Source organism: Eucalyptus grandis, chromosome 1 (assembly GCF_016545825.1).
Source record: "Eucalyptus grandis isolate ANBG69807.140 chromosome 1, ASM1654582v1, whole genome shotgun sequence".
NCBI classification, from domain to species: Eukaryota; Viridiplantae; Streptophyta; class Magnoliopsida; order Myrtales; family Myrtaceae; genus Eucalyptus; species Eucalyptus grandis.
In genome coordinates this window covers 27,761,561-27,788,210 of record NC_052612.1, presented here as the reverse complement: position 1 = coordinate 27,788,210, position 26,650 = coordinate 27,761,561, and the positions used below count along the sequence as shown (strand labels likewise).

The following is a 26,650-nucleotide window of genomic DNA, read 5'->3' as shown; positions in this document are numbered from 1 at the left end:
TTAGAGAATGATGAAAGGTAAAAAAGAAAATAAAAAATAAAAGAATTTAAAAAAGAGTGGGAAAAAAAGAAAGGAAATAAAAATGAAAAAGGCCAGAGTATCATGAAAGACTCTTACCATCTCAATTTATGTAACTTTTAGGTTCATTAAAATTAACATATCATTTATACCAAACAATTAACATGATAGGATGTGATAATATATGGTTTTATTAAAGAGATTTACCAATCAGTAATTAGGATATAGCAAAATCATTATATTTCATATCGTATCCTAGACAAAAATTCAGACGAACAAATATAGCTTTTAGGTATGTGATGGGCATTGTATTGTTTAATATATATTTAATTTTCAATTCAAATTTGAACATCAAATGGGTTCATAGCTCAGTGATAGATCATTTGACTGCAGATCAAAGAGATTACTGATGTGACCCTAATTGGGCCCTATGGTTACTATGTTTAGTTTTCCTTTCTTCACTCAGATAATTACAAAGTCACTCGCATCCATAAACTCCTTTCAATTGCCCCATTAAATTCAATGATGGGTATAAAAAATCGGAACCTCTCGCTTCCTAAGATGACAGACCCAAATGCCTAAAGCTATGTGAAGTCACACAGAGTTATTTTGGTCAAAGGTTGTTTTATGAGCCCTCTTATATATACCGATACGTTAGGTTCAAGCAAGACATGCCTTACAAAGTGATGATGAATATGCACCATGTACATACAGATAATGCATGTTGCATATTTAACTCAGAAATTGTACGTATAATGTAAGTAGAGCATGTGCTTGTCCTACAACTACATGAAAAGAATGAATATTTTATTCAAATACGGGCCAAAAGAACTCAAAAAACGTCACTCCAAACAATTCTTCCTTTGATTCACTAGAACTAGATAAGAAATAGATATACACACACTCTTGCGCCAATATTTAATAAGCATATTCTCTTAGGTGTGATATGCATTTTACATTTTTTAATATATGTTAAATTTATTGTTCCCCTATGACCATCAAATGGGTCCATAGCTCAGTGGTAGAGCATTTGACTGCAGATCAAGAGGTCACCGGTTCGAACCCGGTTGGGCCCTGTGGTTTTTTTCTTTCTCTTTTTGCTTCCCTTTTTCACTCTTTGTTTCTTCCCCTTCTTTTTCAACCTAAAATAAACCCCAGGAAAAGCTTGACCGCAAAAATGCCAATTGAAAAATGACTTTCCTTTTTCTTATTGAATATCATAAATCTAAAATCTTTGATCCATAATATACAAATTTCATCAAATGTCTTTCACTAGAATCATTATTTACAATCCACGATGAGGTGCCTTAATGTTCCATAAAAATAAGTACAAGAAAAGAGTAGAATTTAGGAAACTCTCAGTATTATGTTTTGCTCATACAATAGTGAATGACTTTTCTTTTCTTATCAAGTATCGTAAATCTAAAATCGTTGGTCTATGAATAAACTATCAATATACACATCTCATCAAATGTCTTCTACTAGGGTCATTATTTACAATCTACGATGAGGTACCTTAATATTCCATGAAAACAAGAAAAGTGTAGGATTTAGGAAACTCTCAGTATCATGTTTTGCTCATACAATAGTAAATGACTTCCCTTTTCTCATTCAATGAATTGTGGCAAATTCTTAAATCTCTGGCCCGCAAATAACCATAATAAATGCATCAATCTACTCTAATGAAACTATTAATTCACACATCTCATCAAATATGTCTCTGATGGTTAGAACGTAAAAATGTTTGCAAATTTCAATAAAAATGAACATAAGCATAATTTACCTTTGTTTTGTTTCAAATTTTTTAGGTACATGAATATGGAAATTCTCTATAAAAAATGGTAAGCATGTAAGATCTTCGGAAACATCTTGCAATAAGTTTTGTGTTTCCCGTCTTGATCTTGGATGGTTTACGATTGGGAAACGCTAACCAGACCAGTTTGTTCTCAATTGAGTCGGAAAAACTTGGAAACATCATTTTGTAATTTTCAATCTTCAGCTTCTAGAAAACCAGTTTCCACGACAATCGTTGCTACCAAACATCACTCTGTCAAAACCAAAGAGCGCATTTTAACTTGCCAAATGATTATTATCTTGCTGATTCAGCTGAAAGCTAAAAGTCTTCAGTTACTCTGAGTAACATGACCCCGGAGGCTTCAGAAATTTCTGGATACGAAACCGACACGTCCTAATGCAAGGGGACATGAAAATTTCCATGAAACAGAGCAGAATCAAACCTGTACCTGTAGCTGTGCCTATGAAACGATAGACGAAGCGAAATGCAGCGGCAAAACTAAGTTTTAGCTGACCAAATGATAACCCCACTCCGGCTAACATCAAAGTCAACATATTGACTACGAACAGTGTGAGTCATGCAACGCTTGTGGAAGAGCTCAGGCATATATTAGTAAAAACTCCCAGGGATACAGATCCAAACAAAGTTTTCCATCCCCGAACAGGGAAAAGACTCCTTAAACAGTGCAAGGGGAATTCAGACAAGATGCTAAGCCAATGCTCCTCTTCTGCTGAAATCTACAATGGAAGATGGAAAAAGGTAAAAACAGCAAGTCCCCGCCTGCCCCTTGCCTACATTAAGTGTCAACTCGAGGGCCTACATCATCTCATAGAAGAACCTACTGATACACGTTAACAATTGGAATGGAGGTCAATGTACAACTTCTGAGTCATTATTCTCCTTGGACCTCTGGTCACCTGTTGAGTCCTCATCAGATGCCAATCCTCGGATTTTCACATCATAATAAACTTCTTCAACTCTTCGGAGATCATACTTCAACCCTGTCATTTTGGGAACAAGTTTAGTGAAGGGACTATGATATAAGTTTGATAAGCTAATTAGAAGACTTCCACATGAGACTGTGGTGGTTATCTGTGCAGTGTTTGTGTGCGTGTGATGTGTGCCTCTACATGTGCACGTGCTGTGTGTAGAGAGAGAGAGAGAGAAGGAGAGAGGGAGAGAGAACCGTCAAATTTCTTGCGCAAGAAATCATTCCTCAAATTAAGCATACGAAAAGCTGCATTAAGTTCCGTTAAGAACTTCAAGACCTTTCTTGGGCAGTCATAGTCCCCAGCTGTCACTTGGTTCACCACATACCTTGGCTGCAAAATTCAGAATGCATGTCACCCCAAGCCTGTTTCAGAAAACTAACTAGCTCACACAAATGGGTATAAACATTACATAATTTTGGCCTAATATGAAAAGAAAAATGCCTGGCGTATGGTTTGATTTCCAAATCCAGCCTCACTTTTAAATTCTATCTCAAAGAGACCTCAACCCTCCAAGTTTGCTTCAATTCTACCCAAAAGTTAACTTGCCCTTTAAATAGGCTGTTAACTTGCTCACATGGCGCCTACGTGACAAAATTTATCATGAAAAAATAAAAAACCAAAACGATTATTTTTAAATCAAAGGAATTTAATTTTAAATAAATTTAACAAAAAGAGGGAACAGAATTTTAAGGGAAAAGAGAGAGGACAGGGTGGTGGCAGGCATTCATTGCTACCACAACTCTGTCCGTTGACTTGGTGCCAAAGTGCACTCAATTATGAGAGGTCGCTCAGGTGGGACTCGGAACCTCAGTCACAATGAAGGTTGTGACCAAGCAACCAAGATCATGCAGGGTTGCCTGATAGCAATCTGCTTTGCGATAAAGGTTGCATGAGCGATGTTGGGCTGCACACAACTTTCTCTCTCGCTCCCCCCTCCTTTCCCTGCCCCCAAAAAAATAAAATAAAATAAAATGGAGTGCAGCCTTAGATGGAGGTTGTCCACCACACGAGACGGAGAGGGTAGCTGCAGCAATTACAATGCCATAAGTGGCCATAAATAGCAGGGTGGCTGACGGCTCAGTGGCCGGAGATGGCTGGTGATTGTCAATGGTGGAGAAAGACTAGCATTTCCAGTTTGAATAGTGGTGAGATGGAAACGGAACTTTTTTTCTAACAAAAAATCATCTATATTAAAGTAGTAGTAATTTTGTCATTTCTACAACTCAAACGAGTTTGTTATCGATTAATCTGATTAACTGAGGACAATTTTCCACCTCGACCCGATGTAGACATCACGTCGGCAAGTTAATGACTGATCTCAAGTTAACAGCTGGCTGGAAGCAGAGTGAAACTAAAAGATGACTGATAAAATCTAAAGGTGATGCTAAATTTGAAAATCAACCCAAAAGACAGGCTAGACTAGATATAGGCCCAAAATATTTAACTCAATTTCAAAGGATGGTACTCACCAACTCATTAGACATGAATAAAACTCCTGCATCAAAAGTAAAAATTTTCAAGTTAGTGAATCCATTGAGACATGATCGGCATGGCACAAAACTTATTCTGCCACTATAAACATAGGAATTTTTTTTTTTTTTTTTGGGTCTAAATAGGAAAATTCTTCTTGACAATGCATATATGAAACCAATCTAATAATGCAAAATATCAGACAACTCACTAAAACAAATACAACTCATCTAGGACCATCAAGTATCAGTCAAGCAACCACACTTAGGAACTGCCTTTGCAAATATCTTTTGAAAATCCTTCACTTTTCTGCAAATAGGAGTCCAACATGGAGTTTTGTACAGCAAGGCACAACAAACAAATTCCAATAAACAAATTTGATAGTACATGCATGTCTGCAGTGGAAGATCATAATAATTTTTATAAGGAAGAAAAGGTCATCGCTTAACTAAACAGGACATCCTTTAGTTGAAAATTTCCAACTAGACTGTCCACGTAAAAAAATGGAACTAAGAATCCCAAGTTACAGATGTATCATACCCAAAAACTACTTGAAATATCAAATAAAATAAATTTGTTGATAATAATTAAAGACATGAGGGAGAGGCAGTTTTATTCAGGAATAAAGTAATATAAGGAACGTTTGATACTAATAGCCAACCCAAAAAATGACCATCATATCCAACAAGCCCGCTCTTTGTTTGAGTTCAGTAAATAAGTAGTTTGAGTTGAGCACACATTCAACATCATGGGAAATAATTAGACAAAAGTACAGGACTTTCAAGAAATTTTAGCATGGTGTGAAGATCATTCAATTAACTTGAAGAAGAATCTTCAACATACACACAGGACTTGGTACTCATTTCAATGCAAACTTCTAGACATATTAATATGTTGAACTCCAAACTCACCAACAAGATAGTCTTCAAGGTCAAGGCCAAACTGGGAATTGTTCACTGCATGGTCAATAAAAACTACTCAGAATATCAAGAATACCAATTGACTACAAGAATATCAAGAATACCATCAACAGTCTGCTTGCCTCCCCTAAATATTGTATTAAGGACATGAGATTACTATAAAGTACAGTACACCTCAAATAAAATACAATAGGCCTAGCTATGAATACCTAAGAAACTAAGCCCAAAAGAAATGATGCTTAATCAATATCGTCCATTAGGCAATACATCCCACAAAGAAGATATACTGTAAACATAAACTATTTTGCATGATCACGGGAGATAAAGCAAACACCATTGACTTAATAATTGACACAATAGCTGTACAACAGCCTATAACATGAACTTCAGTTTGCAGCAGGTCCATCATCTTTCAGCAAGATCATGTACTCACTCACAGTTTGAGAGGTTTACAGAATGGAGGCCAAATTTGTATAAGGATACCACAGGGCTATGACCTTCTCATAAATGATATAACAGAAAGCTTAAGGGAAGAGAAGCTTCCATTATAATGAAAACCCAACAGAAACAGGAAGAGTGACTTGAAAGAAAGTCCAAGCAATTTCATTTGATGAATTAAAAGCAGCAACTAGACAGCTTGGGGAAAGTGGGAAACTCTTGACTACAACATGAATACCATCAGCCCATGACATTAGAATCAGACTGCTACAAGATTACTTACCGGCATGAATAGCATAGAAGAATGCTAAACCGTTCACCCAAAATGGAATAATGTAGTACATGGCCAGGACTTCCAGCCATCACCACCCACCCAAAAAACTTCCAGGATGACTAATTCATGGACTCCATATCACACAACTGAATCACGTCCCCATTATCTATCTACCAACATATTTTTTTTTGGAGTTAAGTTTATAGTTGATCTTCCTGAAGATTTAATTCACGTTTACTAATCAAACGGAAAAGAATAAGGACAAGTGTTTAAGCAATCGTAATTTTCCCTGGCTATGTGAACAGAGGACTTAATGGGTTCTCCTCAGGTAAGTTTACTGTTTAAGACAAATGACAAAATGCAATGATTAATAAAGACAAAATCACTTTTTCCTGGCTGACTATAGTCAGTCGCTAGACACTGTAATTTAAAATAATGAAGACTACGACCAGGAAAACAAGAAATTTGGAAGGAGAATAAAGGAGCATTGGAAAATGAAGACAAATAATGACCACAATTGACAAAAGGAGGAAGTAATTTATGCTTTTGAAAAGAGCAAAACTATTCTAGGAAGGCACATTATGATACGAGTATGCCCTCATCCATCCAACATAAGATTTAATTAGTGATCTTCACCTTACAGCCAAAAGCAGAATTAATATCCTTGAAGGCCAAGGACAACCTGGTAGCATTAACCATCTCTTGGTATAACAACAGGGTATATCATATTGCAATAATTGAAACAAGAGTTCACACAGAACATGTCTAGTAGAAGAAGAAAAAGAAAGTTGGTATACATCCAAGTCTTTCCCCAGCCTCATTGTGAAGCAGCAGATTTCCAGTCTCCAAATAGTGCGTGAAAGCGAGAAGGGAAACTGCAGTCTGTGTTTCACTTCTCCAATCACCATGATACCTGACTCAAGAAACAAGAATTACAATCAATCTCATGAGTACAGCTAATGGCAAAGTAAACGAACCAAATGCTCCAAAATGCCGTTGTAGTATGACCTATAATACTGATCAGGGCATTCACTTAAAATATCAGCTAGCCGACTGTAGTTATCCTTCAGGGTGCCAATGTGAGCCTTAGATTTGTCCAGAACCTCTGCCGTACAATATAAGAAAAATAAAAAAAGAAAGATCAATGAAAACGTTGAATAACTCCCAAACACTACCTTCCTTCAAGAAACTAGAGAAGTAACATATCAAACATCCACAAAGACATAGTCAGCTCGAGGGGATATCAAATTACCAAATAATGTTGTCACTATGTAACTGACAAAATTAACCCTACACGGAAAATTCAACTATGAGATATCACAGAAAAAATACTACAGTTGAGACTTCCTTAGCATTCCATATTCTTGGCAGACACCTTCACAAAGAGAAAAATAAACATATAGAAGACACAAAAAACACCGATTCACGATCCTCTCCATCTACAAGAATCCCACTCCCTCTACTTCCCACCAAATCAAATTCCAACCACGTGAAAAACAATTTCTCAAGCGTCGACCCTCCTCACGATTCAAACCGTTCAGGAGAAACACGACAGAACCCAACCCGAAACCGATCCAAACAACCACGACGTTTTCCAACATTGAAGGCGGAAACGTAAAAGAATCACCAGGAAGCGGCCGAGACAGGTAAACCAGGAGCAAGCTCGAGTACATGAGCCTGGCGGTGGACTCGATCTCCAAGACCACCGCCCTAATGCGCTCGCGCAAGACCACGGAGTCCTCCAGCTGGGCGCGGAAGTCCTCGAACTGCTTCTCCAGAGGGAGAGCGGGAGCCTCGCCGCCGGACATCGCGGAGGAGGAGGAGGAGGAGCAGCAGCAGCGCGTCGCCGGCGAGGGGGCGCGGAACGGCGGCGCCCGGAGAGAGCGCGGCGAAGGAGCGACGGCGGCGGAGCGGAGGCCGTGCAGGGCGGAGAGCGACGGAGGATTAGGGTTTAAGGAACGAGAAATCGTCAAGCATCCGGTGCGAAATGCGGATTTCATAGTTTTTGCTCTTTTTTTTTTTTTTTTCTATTTCTTATCTGGGGTTAATACGAAATGGCGGGACTACAGACGGGTACGAACTGTAGCTAAACCCCAGGAGCAATTTTATTTTCGTTAAACGTATATATAGATAATTCCCTAAAATTCAATTTTAGGTCTAATTTCAATTCTCTACCAACAAAAAAAATAGCCACTAATTTCTCCAACATCGTGATGCTGCTATTATTCCATACGAAGGCAAAAGTGTTGATGAAGACACAAATTATATAATGAAACTCTGATTGCCGTTTATATTGATAATTTTGGAAGAAAAAACAAAACTAATGACGATGTTTGGATGCATAAATAGATTTGAGGATTAAAGTGAGAGTTGGAGATTTTTTTTAATACAAGATTGAAGCAAAATTTACATGACCCAAAAGTTGAGATTTTTTTTAGAGAATTAGGCATTAACAACTGCTTGTTGTAATTTGGGATTTATTCATTTAGAAGTATAATTCTCAAAATAATTATTATTCATGTATATTTTAAAATTGGAAAAAAAAAAAAGAGTCAATAGTTAATATCTTGTGGTGTGTCATGAATAATTCATTCGGTAAAGCATTTTTTTAAAGTTGTTGTATTATATCAAAATTGGGTGAAAAAAAGAAGAAGAAGAAAAGCTTAACTTCGAAATAAACATGATTATGGGCCCGATGATCTGCTAGACCCCTCATCAGTCATCAGGAGACCCGTTGGGGCCAATGTCCAAATAGATGGGCTTTGCAAAAACATTAAGTGTGTATTGGAAAGCTTGAACCGAAAAATTCAAATTACATATATAATGTTTGCCCTTGGACTCCTCGAATAATAAAATGGTCCATCCAATATTTCCTTGCCATTTTGATCTGATGTGTTATAACTTGTAAGGGTCATAATTAATCGGAACAATCTGGTTATCTCATGATTTGGTTCAGTTCGAGATCCAAAAGGTTTGTGTCTATTAATAATTACAAGTTGATCACATGCCTCCGCCTCCACTCACCTCATCGTGCTAAGGGGTCATTCTTGTTTTTTCAAGTTTTGCTTTCGAAATCAAATAAGTTGAATTTATAATTTCAAAAAATATGTCCTGTGGTCTATCGCCTAAAATTTGCCCTTCCATAGGTTTGAGTGCACTACTCTAATTTAATTCTTATTTACCATTTTAGGAGTTGCCATCAATCTTTTCTAGGTTGTTTGAGAACCTAAAATCATTGTTAGAGGGAAGTCAACTAATTATCTTGAGGTCAACTAGCATGCAAAAGCTACATCTAGGGGTTCATTGTGCATGCGAGGATGGGTGACAACCTCTATATCGTGTTCTTGCAGTACTACATTTTTTGTCAAGCTCTATAACACAATTTATTACTATTTACACCTAAATCCCCCCCAAACCCCAACCCCCATATATAAAAAATAATAATAACAAAGTTTGATACGGGGCTGAACGAGAGTTGACCAAAGGTTGACCAACAAGATACAAAATGCAAACTACATTTTAAATCTCAAAATTAGTTTCTACTCATCAAAATAAGTTTTTTGACACCCATATTATCATTTGAATCTAGTAGCAATTTTTTGTGCCTCTAAGTCAGTTGCCTATTTTTGCAATATCAAGAAACCTTCAACTCCTTGATTTTGATTGCAAATAATGAAACTAGAGATTGCTAGCATCCCAATGTAACAAAAACCAAATCGAATCAACTTTGACTTAAATGGTCTTGTCGGGCATTTCAATTTCCTCTTGGCATCTCAATTCAAAATAGAATCAAGATATTATCTTAGGTTAGAACAAGTTGATAGATATTATTTTGACATCCCATGCCCTAACATTGTTGATATATCCATCTTACTAGTCATCGCTATCGATTTGACTTTCTTCTCACCATCCAAAAATCTAATCTTGTTAGGGTACCCAATATTCTCATGTTCTCTCTAGTTCATTATGTTGGAAAAGAAGATAAACACAATATTATTTATAGTAACTAGAAAATATAACAGGGAGAAAACAACTCTGAGAAAGCGATAACAAGTATAATAACAACCAAGATAATGTTTATATAATCTATGTATAAAGATGTCGAATCGCTACCCAAACACAAACTTGTTTGATTATAATAAAATTAACGGGAAATTAAACAAAATGTGAGGTATATCTGATAAAATTTCCTTAAGGCGATTAGTTACCGCTAAAGATGCTAAATAGCTTCATGAGCTATATCTCTCAAGATACAACACCTCAAATCTATTTGTTTTAGCATTCTACGAATAGAACTTGTCAAGCACTTCCAAAAACCGGCACACTTGGAGGAGCGATTTTCCAAAAAAGAATTCTTAAAATCCATAATGACTCTATCTTACATAATCTAAAGAAAAATCAAAAGTTTATTATGATAAATTAAAATACATCTTAAAACTATTGCACGTGAGTTGAAGAGATGCATCCATTAATGCATCCAAAAAACTGTTGTATGAGAAATGAAGAGATGTGACCATTATTACATCCATTAGTTTGTCCATTAACATGGATAAAATTGCTGCACTAGATTTGAAGAGACACGTGAACTAATGTTAAGCCAATAATAACCTATAATTACAACAATCCTTCACATTAATGGCTCAACCCAAATTTTGTCACCCAAAGAATTCCAGGTGTGCTTGTGGAGATAAACTGCACCAAGATAAGCAGCTTTCACATTGAACCTTTTTTTAGTGAAAGCCTATTGAAATTACTTAACTAGTTGATAAACTAAACCTTGAATTGCCAATCGTTAATGTAAGTAAGCCTAGACAATAGACCTCACACAAAGTATCACCGATTCAAGATTGGTTCTCAACTGTATCCATTCTTTAAGCCCTAAACCTCTCAGGATTCATGCATACTTTAGAAAATCTAGCCTTAAAGATTTCCATAGAGTTGGCAAGCTCCATGCATATATGTGCATTCCTATTAAAAGATTCTAACATACCTTACTAGGATATTGTATTCCTGACTATAAGAATCATTGAATGCATATCGTACTATTAAAATGCTTTAAGAAGTATTGTTGCATCATAGAAGTGGGAGACAATTAGTATACTAGAATTTCCAAAATTTGTGTTATCTTATTGAACCTAGTTCATGGGATCTCCAAATCGCTATGTTGGGTTTCCATCTTGAAATTTCTTTATTGAGTTAAGGTTTTTATCTCTATTCCTTTCAATGCATAGTTTGCATAATCTCTCAACAAACCTTTTTATTAGTGGATTCACAATTTTCTTTGACTTTACAAAGTCTAAAGAAATTATTCCACTCAAGAGCAAGTGCCCTACAGCGTTATGTCTATGAGAATTGTGTCTAGACTTACCATTATAAATCACATTCTATGCTCTTTCAATCCCCCGCTTCATTGTTACAATGAATGCATACCGCAAGCACATATTTTGGCCACAATGGAACATCCTTTAAAAATTGTTAAACCTACTTTGCTTCTTCAATAGCTTTACCCAAAACAACAAACTCTAATTCCATCGTAGAACATAATATTAGAGTTTACTTTGAGAATTTCAATAATATTGTGACACTTCTAGCATGAACACATATCCATTGGTCAATTTCAATTTATTGGTCAAAATCCAATTGATATCACAATAATCTTCCAATAGCAAGATATTTGTCATATTACAAAATATAGTCTTTAATTCTCTTTAATAACCTAACAATCTCAACAAAGCATTCTAATACTCGTGACTAGGATTACTTGTATATCTACTCAATTTTTCTACTAAGTATGCAATATCCAATCTAGTGTAGTTTTTAACTATCTGATATTGTCTCTAATATTATTTTTCAAACTTAGATGTTAAAGAAAAAAATCATTCACATATCTAACGTTAAACCCTTTGAACCTCTCAATTAATGTAATGAGATTGTGTTAAACCTAAACAATCATAATTCCTTACAAATTTTATGCCAAGTATAACATCTGCAATACCTAAGTTCTTCAAGTTCTTCTTGAGAACATTCTCAGTGATTTTGGTAACATCGGCATTATCTCCAAGAATCAATAAGTTGTTGACATATAGATAAATGAGTACGCATTCAACTGAGATGGATTTAGTTTTTTTTTTTTTTTTAATACCCAAGGAACCCCGTACAACCGGCAGTCGACGGGTAAACCTTGGGGTGATCCTAGCAGAGGACCCACCACCCCGACGTCACGCTTAAGATCCCGTGCGTCCCGCGGGATTCGCACGGGATTTGAACATCTTCGTCTTAGGTAGACTTCATGGGAGCTCTTATCTAGCTAGACCACCGTAGGCGGTGGATTTAGTATATTCACACTTGTCACACTCATTAATTCTATATCCAGTTTGGATCATCACATTGTCAAACTTATCATGACATTGTTTAGGAGTTTGTTTTAAGTCATACAATGATTTAACAAATTTACACACTTTTAAGTTCTTGTCATTTGATCTAGAATCTTTTAGGTGGTATCATAGAAATTTTTTTGTCGAGATCACCATTCAAATATACAGTTTTCACATCCATCTAATGTCCCTAGAAGCTGTATAGGAAAGCTATTGCAATCAATATACTAATTGACGTTATTCTTGTTACAAGTTAATAAGTATCAAAGTAGTTTAGGCCATTTCTTTGTCTAAACCTTTTAGCAACAAAATACGTTTTATACTTATTAATCAAACCATCGGTTTTACGCATTTTCTTAAATATCCATTTACATTCAATTGATTTACTTTCGAATGGAAGATTAACCAACTCCCAAGTATAATTACTTAGGATTGAATCAATCTCATTATCAACAACTTCTTTCTAAAAGGAGCATTTAGAGATAACATCACCTCTTAAAATGTTTGAGGCTCATCATCTAATATGTATGTAAGAAAGTCAAATCCAAAACATTTTTCAATCCATGACCTCTTTCTCCTTCAAGTTTGGCTTCTTTAGCCTAAAATTCATCATTTTTAGATTTTGATTTTCTAAATCTCTCCTGAAAATGTGTACTTTGATTCCTTTCCACAAGACAAATATCCTTAGAGAATTCAGTATCCCTTTGATTCTAGGATAGTATTGACATGGATTTCCACATTTTTAGATTTGTGAACTAAAAATCTATATCTGTTGATATTTTGAGTATAACTAATAAATACACAATCTACTGTTTTAGGTCCAAATCAAGTTTGTGATGAAGAGGAGTTGCCACCTTAGCTAAGTACCCCTACACTTTCAAAAATTTGTAGAATGGCAACCTTCCATTCCATAACTCATTTGGAGTATTACCCATCTTCTTGTGGGGTACCTCATTAAGAATACAAGTCGTAGTTAGTAATTCCTCAAGTTCCAAGGTAAACTTAAACTTGAGAACGTTATTTGTTTTTCCATTCAACAATTCCATTTTGCTGTGTAGTATAAGATACATTTGTTTGGATAATTATCCCTAAACTAGTACACAATTCCTTTAAATTGGTAGAATTGTATTATCTTCCTTTGTTAGACTTAAATACTTTGACTCATCCATCAAGTTGGTTTTCGATCTCATTTTTCTACTTGATAAACATGCTCATAATGTCATTTTTGCTAGTTAATAGATAAACATAGCAAAATTAAATATAATCATCCACAAAGGTGATAAAGTATTTTTTCCTCTATTACTTTCTATAAACTTTATATCACATAAATCACTATGGATTAGTTGCAGAGGTCCATTCATTCTTTCAATGGATTTGAAAGATTTCTTCGCAAATTTAGCATCAACATAAATCACACACTTATGACCGGCATCCAATTCAAACTTTGTAATTAGTCCCAAGTTTGCTATGATTTCATTGTACTGTAGTTTACATGTCATAATCTACCATGTCATAGATAAGAAGACACAACAATATAAACTAAAGACTTCTTTTTGTTAATAGTCTTTGGGTATAAGAATTTCGAGTTTACATCAATAACGGCCACATTAGCTTTGAAAGGTCATTATACAAGTACCATTTCCCCATATACATCCCCTCTTCCAAAAGTACAAATTTATCATATTCAAAAGTAATTTTGAAACCCTTCTTGACATGTATGGGACTAGAAATGAGATCTTTCCAAATCTCTAGTACACACAACATATTTAGGAGGATAATCTCTTTGCCAAATGTGAACTTTGAAATCACATTTTTAGTCCCAACAATCTTTGCTTAGATAGAGTTAGCCATTTAGAGCTTCTCTTTTTCCTCAACCTTCTCGTAAAGTGAAACATGTGTTTATCCACACAAATGTAATATATGGCATATGTGTCCAATCACCAATTGATACCATTTGACACCAAAGATACCTCAGACACTACCACATCAGTCAATCTCTCATCGTCTTTATGCTTTATTAAGCTCAACTATTCAGCTGCACCACTGCCCTTACCTTTGTTCAAGCAACTTTTATAATCCTTAACCTAATGGGTGGACTTATTGCAAACAAAACATATCTCTTGGAATTTGTTAGAATGTTCCTTCTACTTGCCATTTAATTAAAAAGAAGTTTTTCTTCTTCTTACTTTGCTTGGATGGCTCAACAATATTGACCTTTAGTCCAATAGGTATGCATTCCTCCTGTTGCCCTCCTCAATTATAAGGCACATACTGAGATCTTCAAGGCTCATCTACCTCGGTTTATGATTCAAATAATTTTTGAAGTCCGAACATCTTGAAGGTAACTTCTCAATAATAACTGCCACTTTAAATGATTCGCTAAGTAACACTTCCTCAACAAAGATTTCATTCAAAATTACTTGTAATTGTTGAGAAAACTCCTATCAGGTTTTGAAGTTGACAAAACTTTCCTTCTCTTATTCTTACTTTTACTCTGAGGAATATTAGACTTTTGTGTTATATCGTGGGATGCTGTCAAAGTCTATTTTACATCAGAAGTCTTTCCACTCCGACGAAAATACAACTGAACTCAAGTAAAAAACGAAGATATAATTAGACTCATGATTACTAATCAATCAACAAGGATTTAGTACATGTAAAATATGTTTGGCTTTCTAGCGGAGAATCTCACTTACTTTTTCAAAATATATTGATGAAATTAATCACGGATTGATAAAATCAATTTCGAAGACAAGTTCCTTTTTAGGAAGCATCTACTTATAGAAACCTAGATTCTGATTGTATGAGCGGCCAGGATCATGAATTTTCACCTCAATTTTCAAACGGCTAACGGGTTGATTGGAAAAAATTCCTCTGGAAAGTACCAACGGTTAAAAAGACATGGAGTATTTAAGAAGGTCATTCGGCTCATTTGAGCGTGTGCGTGAGAATTAAAATTCCAAAGTTTGAAACATTTCCAATCGCTTGCTCTTCATCAATAGTGCTTACAATTGTACTCAAAAGAGAAAAACATTAAATGAGTGATTTAGTGAGAGAAAAAGAAACTCTTCACTATCGTACTCAAATCGTTGTAACTCTCTTTTGATTCCATAGTGAAATTCAGCCATAAGGTTGTCAACATGGGAGAGTGGACGTAGGCTTAATCTAAGCCAAACCACTATAAATTTTGTGTCCAATTTCTTCTTTCCTTAACTCTTTTAATTTGTTTGTTGCAATATTTTTTTGAATTTTGCTAATTTCGAAAACATCTTATTTGAGTCTAAATCAGAAGTCCGGTGTCAATCAGACTTTGTTTGAAGAAAATAACTTTTACTGCTTTTATTAGCTTAATTTGTTTTTACACCTATTCACCCCCACTAAGTGATAATATTAGCACTTTCAATAATTCCCTAACCTAATGCATGACAGATTTAGGAGGTCACCATCTTAAAGTCCAAGAAGTTGGCAAACACAAATTTCTTGGTGCCCACGTCCTAAGTTTTTGTATTTCTTTTCTATGGACTCCCATAATTGTTTAGCAATTCCACTATTACAATAAACATTATAAGGGGAATTTATAAAACAATTAAGTGCAGTCTTGGTATAGGAGGTCCCCATGCTTTCAAACCTTCAATGCCCCAAGGGTTGTGACATCTTGTTCATCTAGGCTAATTACCAAGCACATCTTTGATAAGTACTCAACCAAATTTAGCATGGTTAGATAGAAGAATATCTTCTACTGCTACTGCTTAAAGTCTAAATTGGTGAATTTCTCCGATTTCTCATTCGGTGTTATTGAAGGCGGTACCATCAAATTAGGCAAAGTTTGGCAAACCATCCCTCTATAAAATAAACCATATGCTAGTTGGCCTATCCTTTCTTGAAGAACAATCTTGGGTATATTAGTCTAGTGATTTGCACCCGTACCACCATAGATAGTTCAACCCAAAGGCTCACAACATTTGTTGCCACAACATTAGGCCATGAGGTATGAACTTCACTGGTCGAGACAACCATAGTAACATCTCCAAAAATATTCTAGACATCATTGGATACTTGATTGTTATCAGCCACCTTGATTTTTTTTATAAACCAAACACACAGTAAGAAGCTAATCATCTTGAGATTGTTGGAAAAATAGATAAACATGATACTATTTATTATAACTAGGAAATATAAACAATGATTAAAAAAAACTCTAAGAAAGCGATAACAAATATAATAACAACCAAGCCAATGTTTATATGATCTTTACATATAAAGATATTGAATTGCAACCCAAATACAAACTTGTTTGAAATAAAATTAACAAGAAATTGAACAAAATGTGATATAAGTTAATCGAATCTCTTTAAGGCAATGTAGTCATGCCAATGATACTAAACAACTTCACAAATTATGTCTCTCAAGATACAACACCTTGAATCTAGCACTATACAAATCAAATCTTGTTGAACACTTCTAAAAACCGACACACTTGGAGGAGTGAATTTTCAAAAAAGAATTCTTTAAATCCGAAATGACTCTATCTCACACAATCAAAAGAAGACTTAGAAGTTTATTATCATAAACCGAAGATACATCTTTAAAATGTTAGCACAAAGCTATAGAGATGCGTCCTTAATGTGTCAATTAATTCGTCCATTAATGTGACCATAAAGCTATTGTACGAGAGCTAAAGAGATGCGTCTATTAACGTGTCCATAAGTTTGTCCGTTAATGCTTCCATAAAACTACTACACGAGAGCTAAAGAGATGCACCCATTAATGCATATATTAATTTGTCCATCACCACGTCATAAAATTGTTGCACTAGAGCTGAGAGATGTGTGAACTACCATTGAATCAATAATAATCTATAATTACAACACAATCCAATTCTTGTGCTTCTAATATACTGAGCCTATATTTTTCTAGTCGACTAAAGTAATGCAACAAAAAATTGAAACGCAACCACCACTTGGTAATCTTGCTACAAATAGATAGTTATTCGTTAACATATCTTTTTCAAAGCGTTTGAGCTCGATGTATTTAGGACACGTGTTTGGAGTTTTCCTATAAATTAACCTTATATTATGCTAGGGATTCTCCTATTGTATAATAGTCTCTAATTATTCTAAACGGGATTAACTTACCACGGTTGGCATATTTGGTTGGGGCATCAGAGGAATTTCTAGCTCGGAAAGTAGAAGATCACCAATTTAAATTTTAACAATTACATGCAAACTACTTTAAGTCAGGTTCACTACAAAAGCCAAATGTTCGGACTTAAAGAATTCATGAACTTCTCTTCTACTCCGGCGCATCCGTAATATTTCCAGATTGGAGTGGTGGTGTAGAAGGGTCCGTTGTTGTGCTTTGCGTACCTGATGTTTCGGTGCTGGCCTTATTCCTGCCGGTTGTCTCATTCTTTCCGTTTGGGCGATGACGTTTTGTTTGGTTTTGGCTTGAGTTGCCATTGTTTGGTCAGCTGGTCACCTTCTTTTGTTTGGTCCATCTTTTGGATGTGGCCATAGTTGTGCGGCTTATCCACGTTTTGTGCTTTGTTGGCTTTCCTTTTCTTCTTCTTTCGGCACGCTTCCACTCATTATGCCTCTGTTTATTATGAGTGTATGTTTTGGTACCATTTTTGTTGTAAATATTGGTTATAGCTTAATATGATTACCTTTCACCAAAAAAAAAGAAAAAAGAATTCATGAAACTTGAAAAATGTTCTATGGCTTTTCAGGTAGACCTGTTAAAATGGATTTTTAATAGTTAAAAATTATTTGAATGGGTCATACTAAATTTCGCGGGCCAACATAGTGAGTCGAATCCATTTATAAGTTTCAAGTAGCCGGAATCTCTGAACTCGTGCCTCTGGGTTCTCATTACAAAAAAAAAATGGCATTCGGCAATGGGCTTTATAGTGTCATTTTTTTAATGAAACCATGCGTGGTTTCCAGCTCGTCACCCGCGCGCGCCTTCAATTTTTTCGCCATATCGCTTTCGGTCCAAATCAGAAAACGAGCGTTGCTTGTGTGGATGACGCATAGCTTGGGCAGGCTTGGCCATTTAAAATGCTCAAGAGTGGCCTATAAAACACAGCTTCCGTACCCTTTCGTGGGTCTTAAAGCTTATATAGCATAAATAAATTCTTTAGTCCTGTTGGTAGTTAAGGAATAAAAAACTTATAAATTCCCTCTCAAATGAAGAAATTAGGGCCTAAGATCAGGAGTTAGGTTTGAATTGCAGATCGTTCTGGCCTCTTATACTAACAATTCGGTTGATTAGAGATCAAATCGTCAATTGTAATTTTCCCACGCGACGTCGAGAATCATGTGATGAAAGAGTCGTGAAGGACACTTATGGAACAGACATGAAGGAAATGACAATTGCTTGCACCATGGATATTGGATGCTGATCTTGACATCTAGTCTCCCACTATTTCAAAAAAGTAGCCTTCTTCTGGCTCTTATATGCATCAGGTGCATGCACATGCAAGCACAGTACATATAACTCATTGGTTTTTATGATTTCCGGGAAACCAATCCAAATGTGTAGGGCTCGCACGCCTCAGCATTGTACCGGCATTTTCCTATTCTGCCGCGAGCAGAAGAGTGATGTTGAAAATTGGGTGAATTTGTTAACATAAATATCCAGTCAATATAACATATGATAGGTCAATCGAATGATTGGATTTCATCCCGATTGAAATTGGTTTAACAAGCATTGAGAATGGCTTTGCAGAAAAATAGTTACCAATCCTTCTCGGTTTACTTTAGCTATAAAACTCAACCTATGTAAACAATTCAACTATAGGATGTTATGGTATTTGAACGAGCTTTTAGGCCAAAAGTTGCGCAATTCTTTGACCATCTATCTCTAGATTGATACTTCACTCATTTTCTTTATTGATAAATTATCAAAAGATTTAAAACTAAATCGGTCTAATTGAAAAGTTTAAAATTGAGTCGGCATATGTACAATAAAAATTAATTTTCCTTTTTTTTAAATAAGGATACCAAGACCCCCCCCTCCTCCTCCTCCTCCTCCTCTCTATCTCATTTGTGATTGAAGAACCCTCGCAACAACCTTTGCTTCCTCTTTGCGTGGATCATCGCTATTGCCGATTTTTGCTTCCTCTATTGCGTGGATCATCGCTATTGCTGTTGCCATCGTCATTATTGAGGACATTACATTCAAAATAATGTTGCCAACAATGCAACACCACCTCCGCCAATTACATCTCTCTCTCTCTCTACCATTATATCGATAATCACTACCATTTACTCATGGTCACATCTAGTTTAGCCACGATGGATGAGCTATGGCGACGATCTATACTATTCATGTATGCCCACACGTAGATAAACCACGATGAATGAGATATGACGACGATCCAGTTTTCATCATCATTCATTGGTCTTGCGTGGATAGCATAATCACAGAGAGAGAGAGAGATGACGTGCACTATTACGAAACAGACGGATACGTGAGTGGGAAAGAGGGTGGAAGTCCTACGTAGTATATATTAGGTAGCTATCTTTCTCCATTTTTTTATGCCATTAATTTTATTCTCTCTATAAAAGATTAATGATTCGATAAATATTTTCTTAAAAATGATCGCTTGAAATAATTAGCTAGTAAAAAATAATTCAGTATTGAGAATAAAATTATGTCTAAACACTTTCGTGGATGATGAAAAAATTATCCGTTCTTCATTTATCAAATAGTTTCTAAATCTTTCATTTTTAGTGAAACAAATATAACTTACAGTCCATTTGTTTGAAGGAATTTTTTTTTTTTCAGGAAATTGTATTTCAACTATCCAGTGTTTGGATGACAAAAAACTAATTGATATATGGAAGGCGCTTTCTATGAATTGAAAACAACAAATTTAGATTGTGAGAAAATGACTTCCCATTTTAGCAAGAAGAAACACCTTCTATAAAACCAACCAAACAAATGAGAATTGATCATCTTTCTATAAAATCATCATTATGGAAAATATTTTCATATATCATGAATTTTTTAGTGAAACAACAAATGGATCCTTAATCTTTATTGGGCCTCTCCCATGCGTTATGTTGTGCATAGATTTTTTCCCCAACTTTTAATCTAAAGAAGAATGTAATTGCATGTAGGGCACAAAATGTCAGTTACGCATACTCGCCAAACTATCCAGAAGATATTACATTTACATGTATAAATGACCTTGTTTAGTAAATGGAAGAACCTAATATGGATGTTTGCGATGCAAGTTTCAATGTCTTTTTGTCTTTATGAAGGAAGAGGGAGAGGAAGAGGGAAAGAGTTGGCATCGGTTACGGATGTGGGAGCATCAAGATAGATGGAATGATTTTCCAGTCCATCTCAGATTTCATCGACTGATCTAGCCAAATCGTTATTCATGCAGGCAAAGGAAAATTTCAATCACAACTTGGTTCAATGGGTCCTACTTTGAAGAATCGATTTTACATGGAAGTTGTCGATTTTATGATTGTCAATTGACTACCTAGTTATTAATTTATCGACTACCTAATTATTCAAACTTTTTACAAGTTTGCTAAAATAAACTTTGACCTCCTAAAAGCTATGTTGGAAGGGTGACCACTAGGGCAAACGGTGGTTATTAATTTACAAGCTTGCTAATGACTCTGAAGCTACTAATTGACTACCTAACAACAAGAGGCTGTTTCGATTAGATTCCATCGTTGTTGGTTGATCTTCTAATATAACTATTCGGCTTCCAAGATTAGTGGGTGAATTTAAAGAGCCTTATCTTTTCTACGATGAACCTAGTCTTAGTCAAATGCATCGTTTCATGGGTATTAAAAGTCTTAATCCTAGGTTTTATGAATCTTTATCATGGTCTTACTTTCAAGAGTCTTAATTAGATAAATCTTCATGAGTCAATTCGATTTCTTATAGTTCTAAGAGTGTTTTTTTTTTTTAGTAATCACTCTATATAAATAGATGTATAATCTCATTTGTAAGAAGTATGCTTGAATATGATAGATATGAGATTTTCCTCAAGTGAGAAAATTCTATCCTGGATTTTTAATCATGAGTTGGTGGATTATTTCTCGGTGGTGGTGAATCAAGATCTCTTATATTCTTCTTCTTCTAATTCTTCTTTTCTGATTTTTGGTAATTCCAAGAGTCTTTTATTTAATTAGTAATCACTTTTATAAATAGAGGTGTAATATCATTTGTAAGATAGTAGACTTGAATCTGCTCAAGTGAGCGAAATTCTATTCCCAATTATTTATCCTTGGTTGGTGGATTCTTCCTTAATGGTGATCTAAAAAGTCCTTTTATCTTCGATTGATAAGCCTTGATAGCGAACTTCTCTTATCCCAAAATCCACTATCTTTGGCAAGTGGCTTATCCTTTAAGTCTTGGTAGTAAATTTGTTTATCTTCATATTTATCATCGGTTGGTGATGTGTCTTTTATGCCTTAATAGTTACGGTAATCTATCATAATTTCCTTTTGTCACTCAAAACACTTCCACACACACAAAAGCTTAATTAGAAATATTAGAGATATTGAAATTATTATATTCAATTAATTTAAAAGCTATTTAAATTATTTGGCTCGGTTGTTCGTATAATCAAAATCTGCTACATCACTTTGTTAATATGTTTAGTATAGCGATCTTAGTATCTCGAGTAATACGGGTTAAATGTCTGATAATCACGATGAATAATAGAGTTTGCTCTTATGGCAGCAACGGTTGAACTTATGGCACACTCATCCTTGTCGAGTACTGGTTTGTCAATGGGGAATCTCGATTGTAGGGTGATGGTCACTGGTCAGTGACCAATAAAGTCTCATCTTTTCTGTGCTCTGTTTTTTTACCCCTAATGGTTAGGGCTACCATGATTGTACACCTTATTTATCTCTTTGGATGTGACAATAACTCAACGTGTGTTTGATTTAGAGAAAACTTCGTAATAAGGAACAACCTTTCTAATAATTTTTTTTTAAAAAATGCTTTCTTATTTTCAGGTTGGGAAAATCCATTTTCCTAACTTTATGCATGCGTATTTTCTTTACCTGTAAATGATATTCTATTGACTGATCATTTTCAACAACATGTAAAAGTCCACAACACTAATTCATGAAAACTTGTTGTCAATAACAAACATCTTTTATTGATAAATAATTTCAAACAATATAAGCAATTATTTTTAGAAATATATTTTCAAATCATTCCCATTCCATGAAATGAAAAGAGCCTTTATTAATAGTGTAGGTACAATTGAGATAAAAAAATCAAACATTGGTCTATGAACATTTGAATGCATTTATAGAGGTGATATATTCATTTTATCTTAGGTTAATACCACAAGAAATCTTAGATTGATACACTTATAACAAATTTATCTCAAACTAATTTTTAGGTTACTAAAAATCTTAATTAGATATACTTGAGATAAATTTATCATAAACTCTCTCTTTACAAGAAAATCAATTATTGGATCGTTGTTTTTGTACCTGAATCCAAGCGGTAGAGATAAGGCAAAAGTGACGTCAACCCTTCTTGTCCTCTTTTCTTAGATTGGAAAAAGTGGAGACAAGAATAAAATGCTGGGCCAGCCGTCCATCAAGGAAAAGGAGAAAACTAGTTTGATCCGTACTAAACCATCTTTCTCGGTTGCCAAGCAAATCGCATTGCGTGATGATTGGACTGGAAAAGGATCCTTTCTTATGCATCAAGAGTTCTCTAAAGTAAAACCTTTTTTCCTTTGACATGATTTGGGGTGACTTGTACTTTTAATTGCTATTTGGTATTGTACATATAAAGGCACTTTTGGTTTAACTTTATATTCCATAGAAACATTCGAAACTTTTCAAAATATTCAATTTTAAACATGTAGAATCTTTTATAATTGCTAAGGGTTAAAGCTTAACAATTGAGATTTTCATGACGTACAAATTTCAAAGTGATATTTTAAATATTTTTTAAATTTGAAGTAATATTTTAAATTTTGGTGGAGGTGTATAAGGATAACTAATGCGAAGATGAATAATAGACCATAATACGACATTGCAATGAGAAGTGGATAAAATTTGTGTAACATAGACATCCACATTCATGTCTCCATATTATATACATCGGCTAAATTTTTCTACCTATGTATACATGGGTAATGCATATTTTATTCGCGTCATACACTAGCATTGCCCAACAGTCACATTAGCTAAATTCGAACAAATTTGATGTTGAAGGAATTTGATTAGAAAATTAGTGAAAGTTGAAAGGTTTTATAAGCAAATTATAAATACAATGACTTCATTTGAAAGTGCGTGGAAGTACACAGACGAAAAGTATAATTCTTAAAAAAAAAAAAATAGGCATGTCTAAGTGGTATTGGGTGAGCACTAACGAACCGACAAAAACTTCCTCTTTCAATCCCCAATTAACGATTAGGATTCGCCCCAGTGGCCACCCTTCAAACATGGAAGGGAAATGTGAGGAGTTCAAATCCCTACCTTCTCAGGGGGATGGGGTGGGGACGAGTAAGTAAGTCTGAGGGTGAGGGTAGAGTAGGCATAGAGTAGGATTGATTAAAAAAAAAATCCCCAATTAAGGAAAAAAAAAGTTAATCTCATCCCAAAAAAATGATTTCATTAATTTAACATGGTTTCCCATTTTTGAAATTGGTGAGGAGAGTACATTCAAGTGCTTAAAATAACTCCAATCGAAACGGCACTCTATCATCATTATTTAAGACACTAAAATGTGATGAATCTCTATTTTTGCGACAATGCATGTGAACAAATTATAGAGAATCAAATCTTCAAAAACTTTTATTAGATTAGTCAATAATTATTTTTAAATATTTAGGTTGTGCCCAAGGGGGGATGGTCCTTTCCCAGATAGTACATACCACCTTATGCAATAAGCTCGGTCCCAGATAGTACATACCACCTTATGCAATAAGCTCGCTCCTATATAAAAATTCATATCCATCGAGCGATCTAGTCCTTGTCCAATGGTATTAATTAAATACCACTTCTTGAGTAAGGTGAGTGGGGACAAGTCGCACAGTCGCACTATGGGGGTGACTTATCCACGAAGTTGACGGAAAATTTAAAAAAAAATGAAAAATAAAATAATCCTATTTTTATATCTAATTAAATTCCCTACCCGCGAAATGACGCGATTGCCCCCTTTTGGCGTCCAAGTCACATCGCGCATCCGTGGAATCCATGCGGAAACCTTATTTGTCAAGTCAGATCCGACGGCCCACATTAAATGCGCACATAGGAAAAAAACGAGTGCTGCTGCCTAATATTTTGACTCATTTGACGCAGTTTTCCACGCCACCATTGAACGGATGGAAGGCCGACGATGCACGCAAAATGGGCGGCGCCTAAGCATGCGCGATTTTGGGAAAACGTTAAATCCTACCCAATTTGTGCATCCCGCGTTGTCTCTATAGTCTATTATATTTTAATCAACGCGTATAATTTACTATTGCAAGTTTGTTTTTTTTTTTTCATTTAATAAGGCGCATCCAGATTTTCGTTTTAGAGGATATGTAAAAAAAGCAGGATTTATAATTAGTTTTATGAGTGAGCCATTTCAAGTTTCATTCAAATTTTAGATTTTACTTAAAACTTGAAATCTATCTTTTGGAATGAGTTTTTTAATTTTTGTACATCAAGAGCTTCAAACCTACCATATCACGGGTCTAGAGTTTATTCAGATTCTACCCGTACTGAATCGTTACCTCTAATGACCAAAATTTATTTTAATCAAATTATCACAACTTATATTTAGACATGTAAAAATTATGAAATATTAACAAAGTAAAAGTCTTAATCATAAATATTACCAAAAATAAAAGCTTAGATTAGTATTTTCACATTATACTCATTATTAGATGTTATGGAATCTAGTAAGATCATGCGAAAACATAAAATAAGAAAAATACAAAAAATTGTTCTAGATTCCAAGTTCCCGATTCCAACTAAAACCTACCAATTAGAATAAGTTCCCCATTTTCAAAAATCTAGAACCTATCATACATATTATAGAACTTGAATACCGATCCAAGATTTTATGCTCACCCCTAGCTAGTTTGTTGAAATTTCTCTTGTCGTTGTCTCACTAAAAACTTCAACATAAAGAAAAAAAAATCCTATGAAAATTATTTTAAGAAAAAATGGGTTAAATTTCAATTATTTGTTGGTTTTAGAGAAATTTATTTCCCTCTTGCCAAAATGGAAAGTCATTTTCCCCCAATCTTTGCTTGCTGACATTTTCTATATATCAATTAGTTTTCCATCATTTAACTATAGAAAAGTTGGAAAGCAATTTCCGTGATCAATTTTACTTCAAGCAAGTTGACTATTTCATTAAAAATGAATGGTTTTTGGAATATATTTTCATAAAAATAATTATTCGTATCGCTTGACATATATATAGTATGCTTTTATACATATGTGGTTCCTTTAAATTTTTTGGAAAGATTTTCTAACATAGTATTGGCGCTAGGTGCCGCTTCTTTTCGCTTGTGTATCTATCTCCATTAATCAATTTATACACACTGCTCCTAATTTGGCTTGCACATGAAAGAGGGTGTCCAAATGCTCCACATCGCTTGGCAATTGGTTTTATATGCCTTTTATATATTAACTAAAGTTTTTGAGTTGAATTTTCTGATATAATTTGTGTCTCACGTCATAGAGACGTCCAGAGTGCATGATTGCGATTCCTTGTCCAAATTTGTAAATTCCCCATCCCACCATGTATTTTCAATCCGGCATACTCATACATCGTTCGCATCACTAATAGAAGTCAAATAATTTTATGCTGGACTTCACAAGAAAATGGTCCAATAAGTCAAAAATACCGGCGGGTTAGTCAACAGTCCGTACGCCAACAGTGGCCATCATAGTAGAAAACGTAATATTCAAATATTAATCAAATGCGAAACCGTCGCCGGCCTTCCATCCATTCAAAATGAATAAACAAATAATTGCACGCGTGCGGTATATATCACATGATATGACCATTTAGATGTATATATGTATATTTAGCTCATTCAAGCAAAGCAGCATATATCATAAATTGAATAAATCTCAAAATCATTGGTTGTCGCACATGAAAAGGGAGAGGTGAGAAGTTTAATTCTTTACCTTGTGCAGCCTGGGTGAGGTCGAGGCTTGCTTGGGCCAAGTGAGCCTTCGCCAGACCTCGCCTAGCTTGTCTGTGGTTGGTGACCGGCTATAAAGAATGAGGAAGAAGAAGAGAAAAAGAAAAATGAAAAAGAGAAAAATATAATAAAATTATTTAATAATTAAAAGAAACAAAAAAATTTAAGAATCCTATCAAACGCATTTCTATCCTGAGAATAGAAATTTTGCACA

At 34.9% G+C, this 26,650-nt stretch overlaps 1 protein-coding gene and 1 non-coding gene across 2 annotated transcripts; one reads left to right on the top strand and one right to left on the bottom strand.

The window, feature by feature from the left end:
- Positions 1-1,022: 1,022 nt before the first annotated feature.
- On the top strand, positions 1,023-1,094 carry TRNAC-GCA. Its single transcript has one exon. It is a non-coding gene; the product is annotated as a tRNA-Cys (tRNA).
- Positions 1,095-2,398: 1,304 nt separating this feature from the next.
- LOC104435545 (translin) lies at positions 2,399-7,934 on the bottom strand. Its single transcript, XM_010048276.3, has 7 exons — positions 7,535-7,934; positions 6,916-7,012; positions 6,705-6,820; positions 5,187-5,231; positions 4,275-4,300; positions 3,000-3,135; positions 2,399-2,814 (listed from the first exon to the last, which is right to left on the bottom strand). The coding sequence occupies exons 1-7, from the start codon at positions 7,905-7,907 to the stop codon at positions 2,684-2,686; spliced, it is 924 nt and encodes a 307-aa protein (XP_010046578.2). The 5' UTR covers positions 7,908-7,934; the 3' UTR covers positions 2,399-2,683.
- Positions 7,935-26,650: the final 18,716 nt, after the last annotated feature.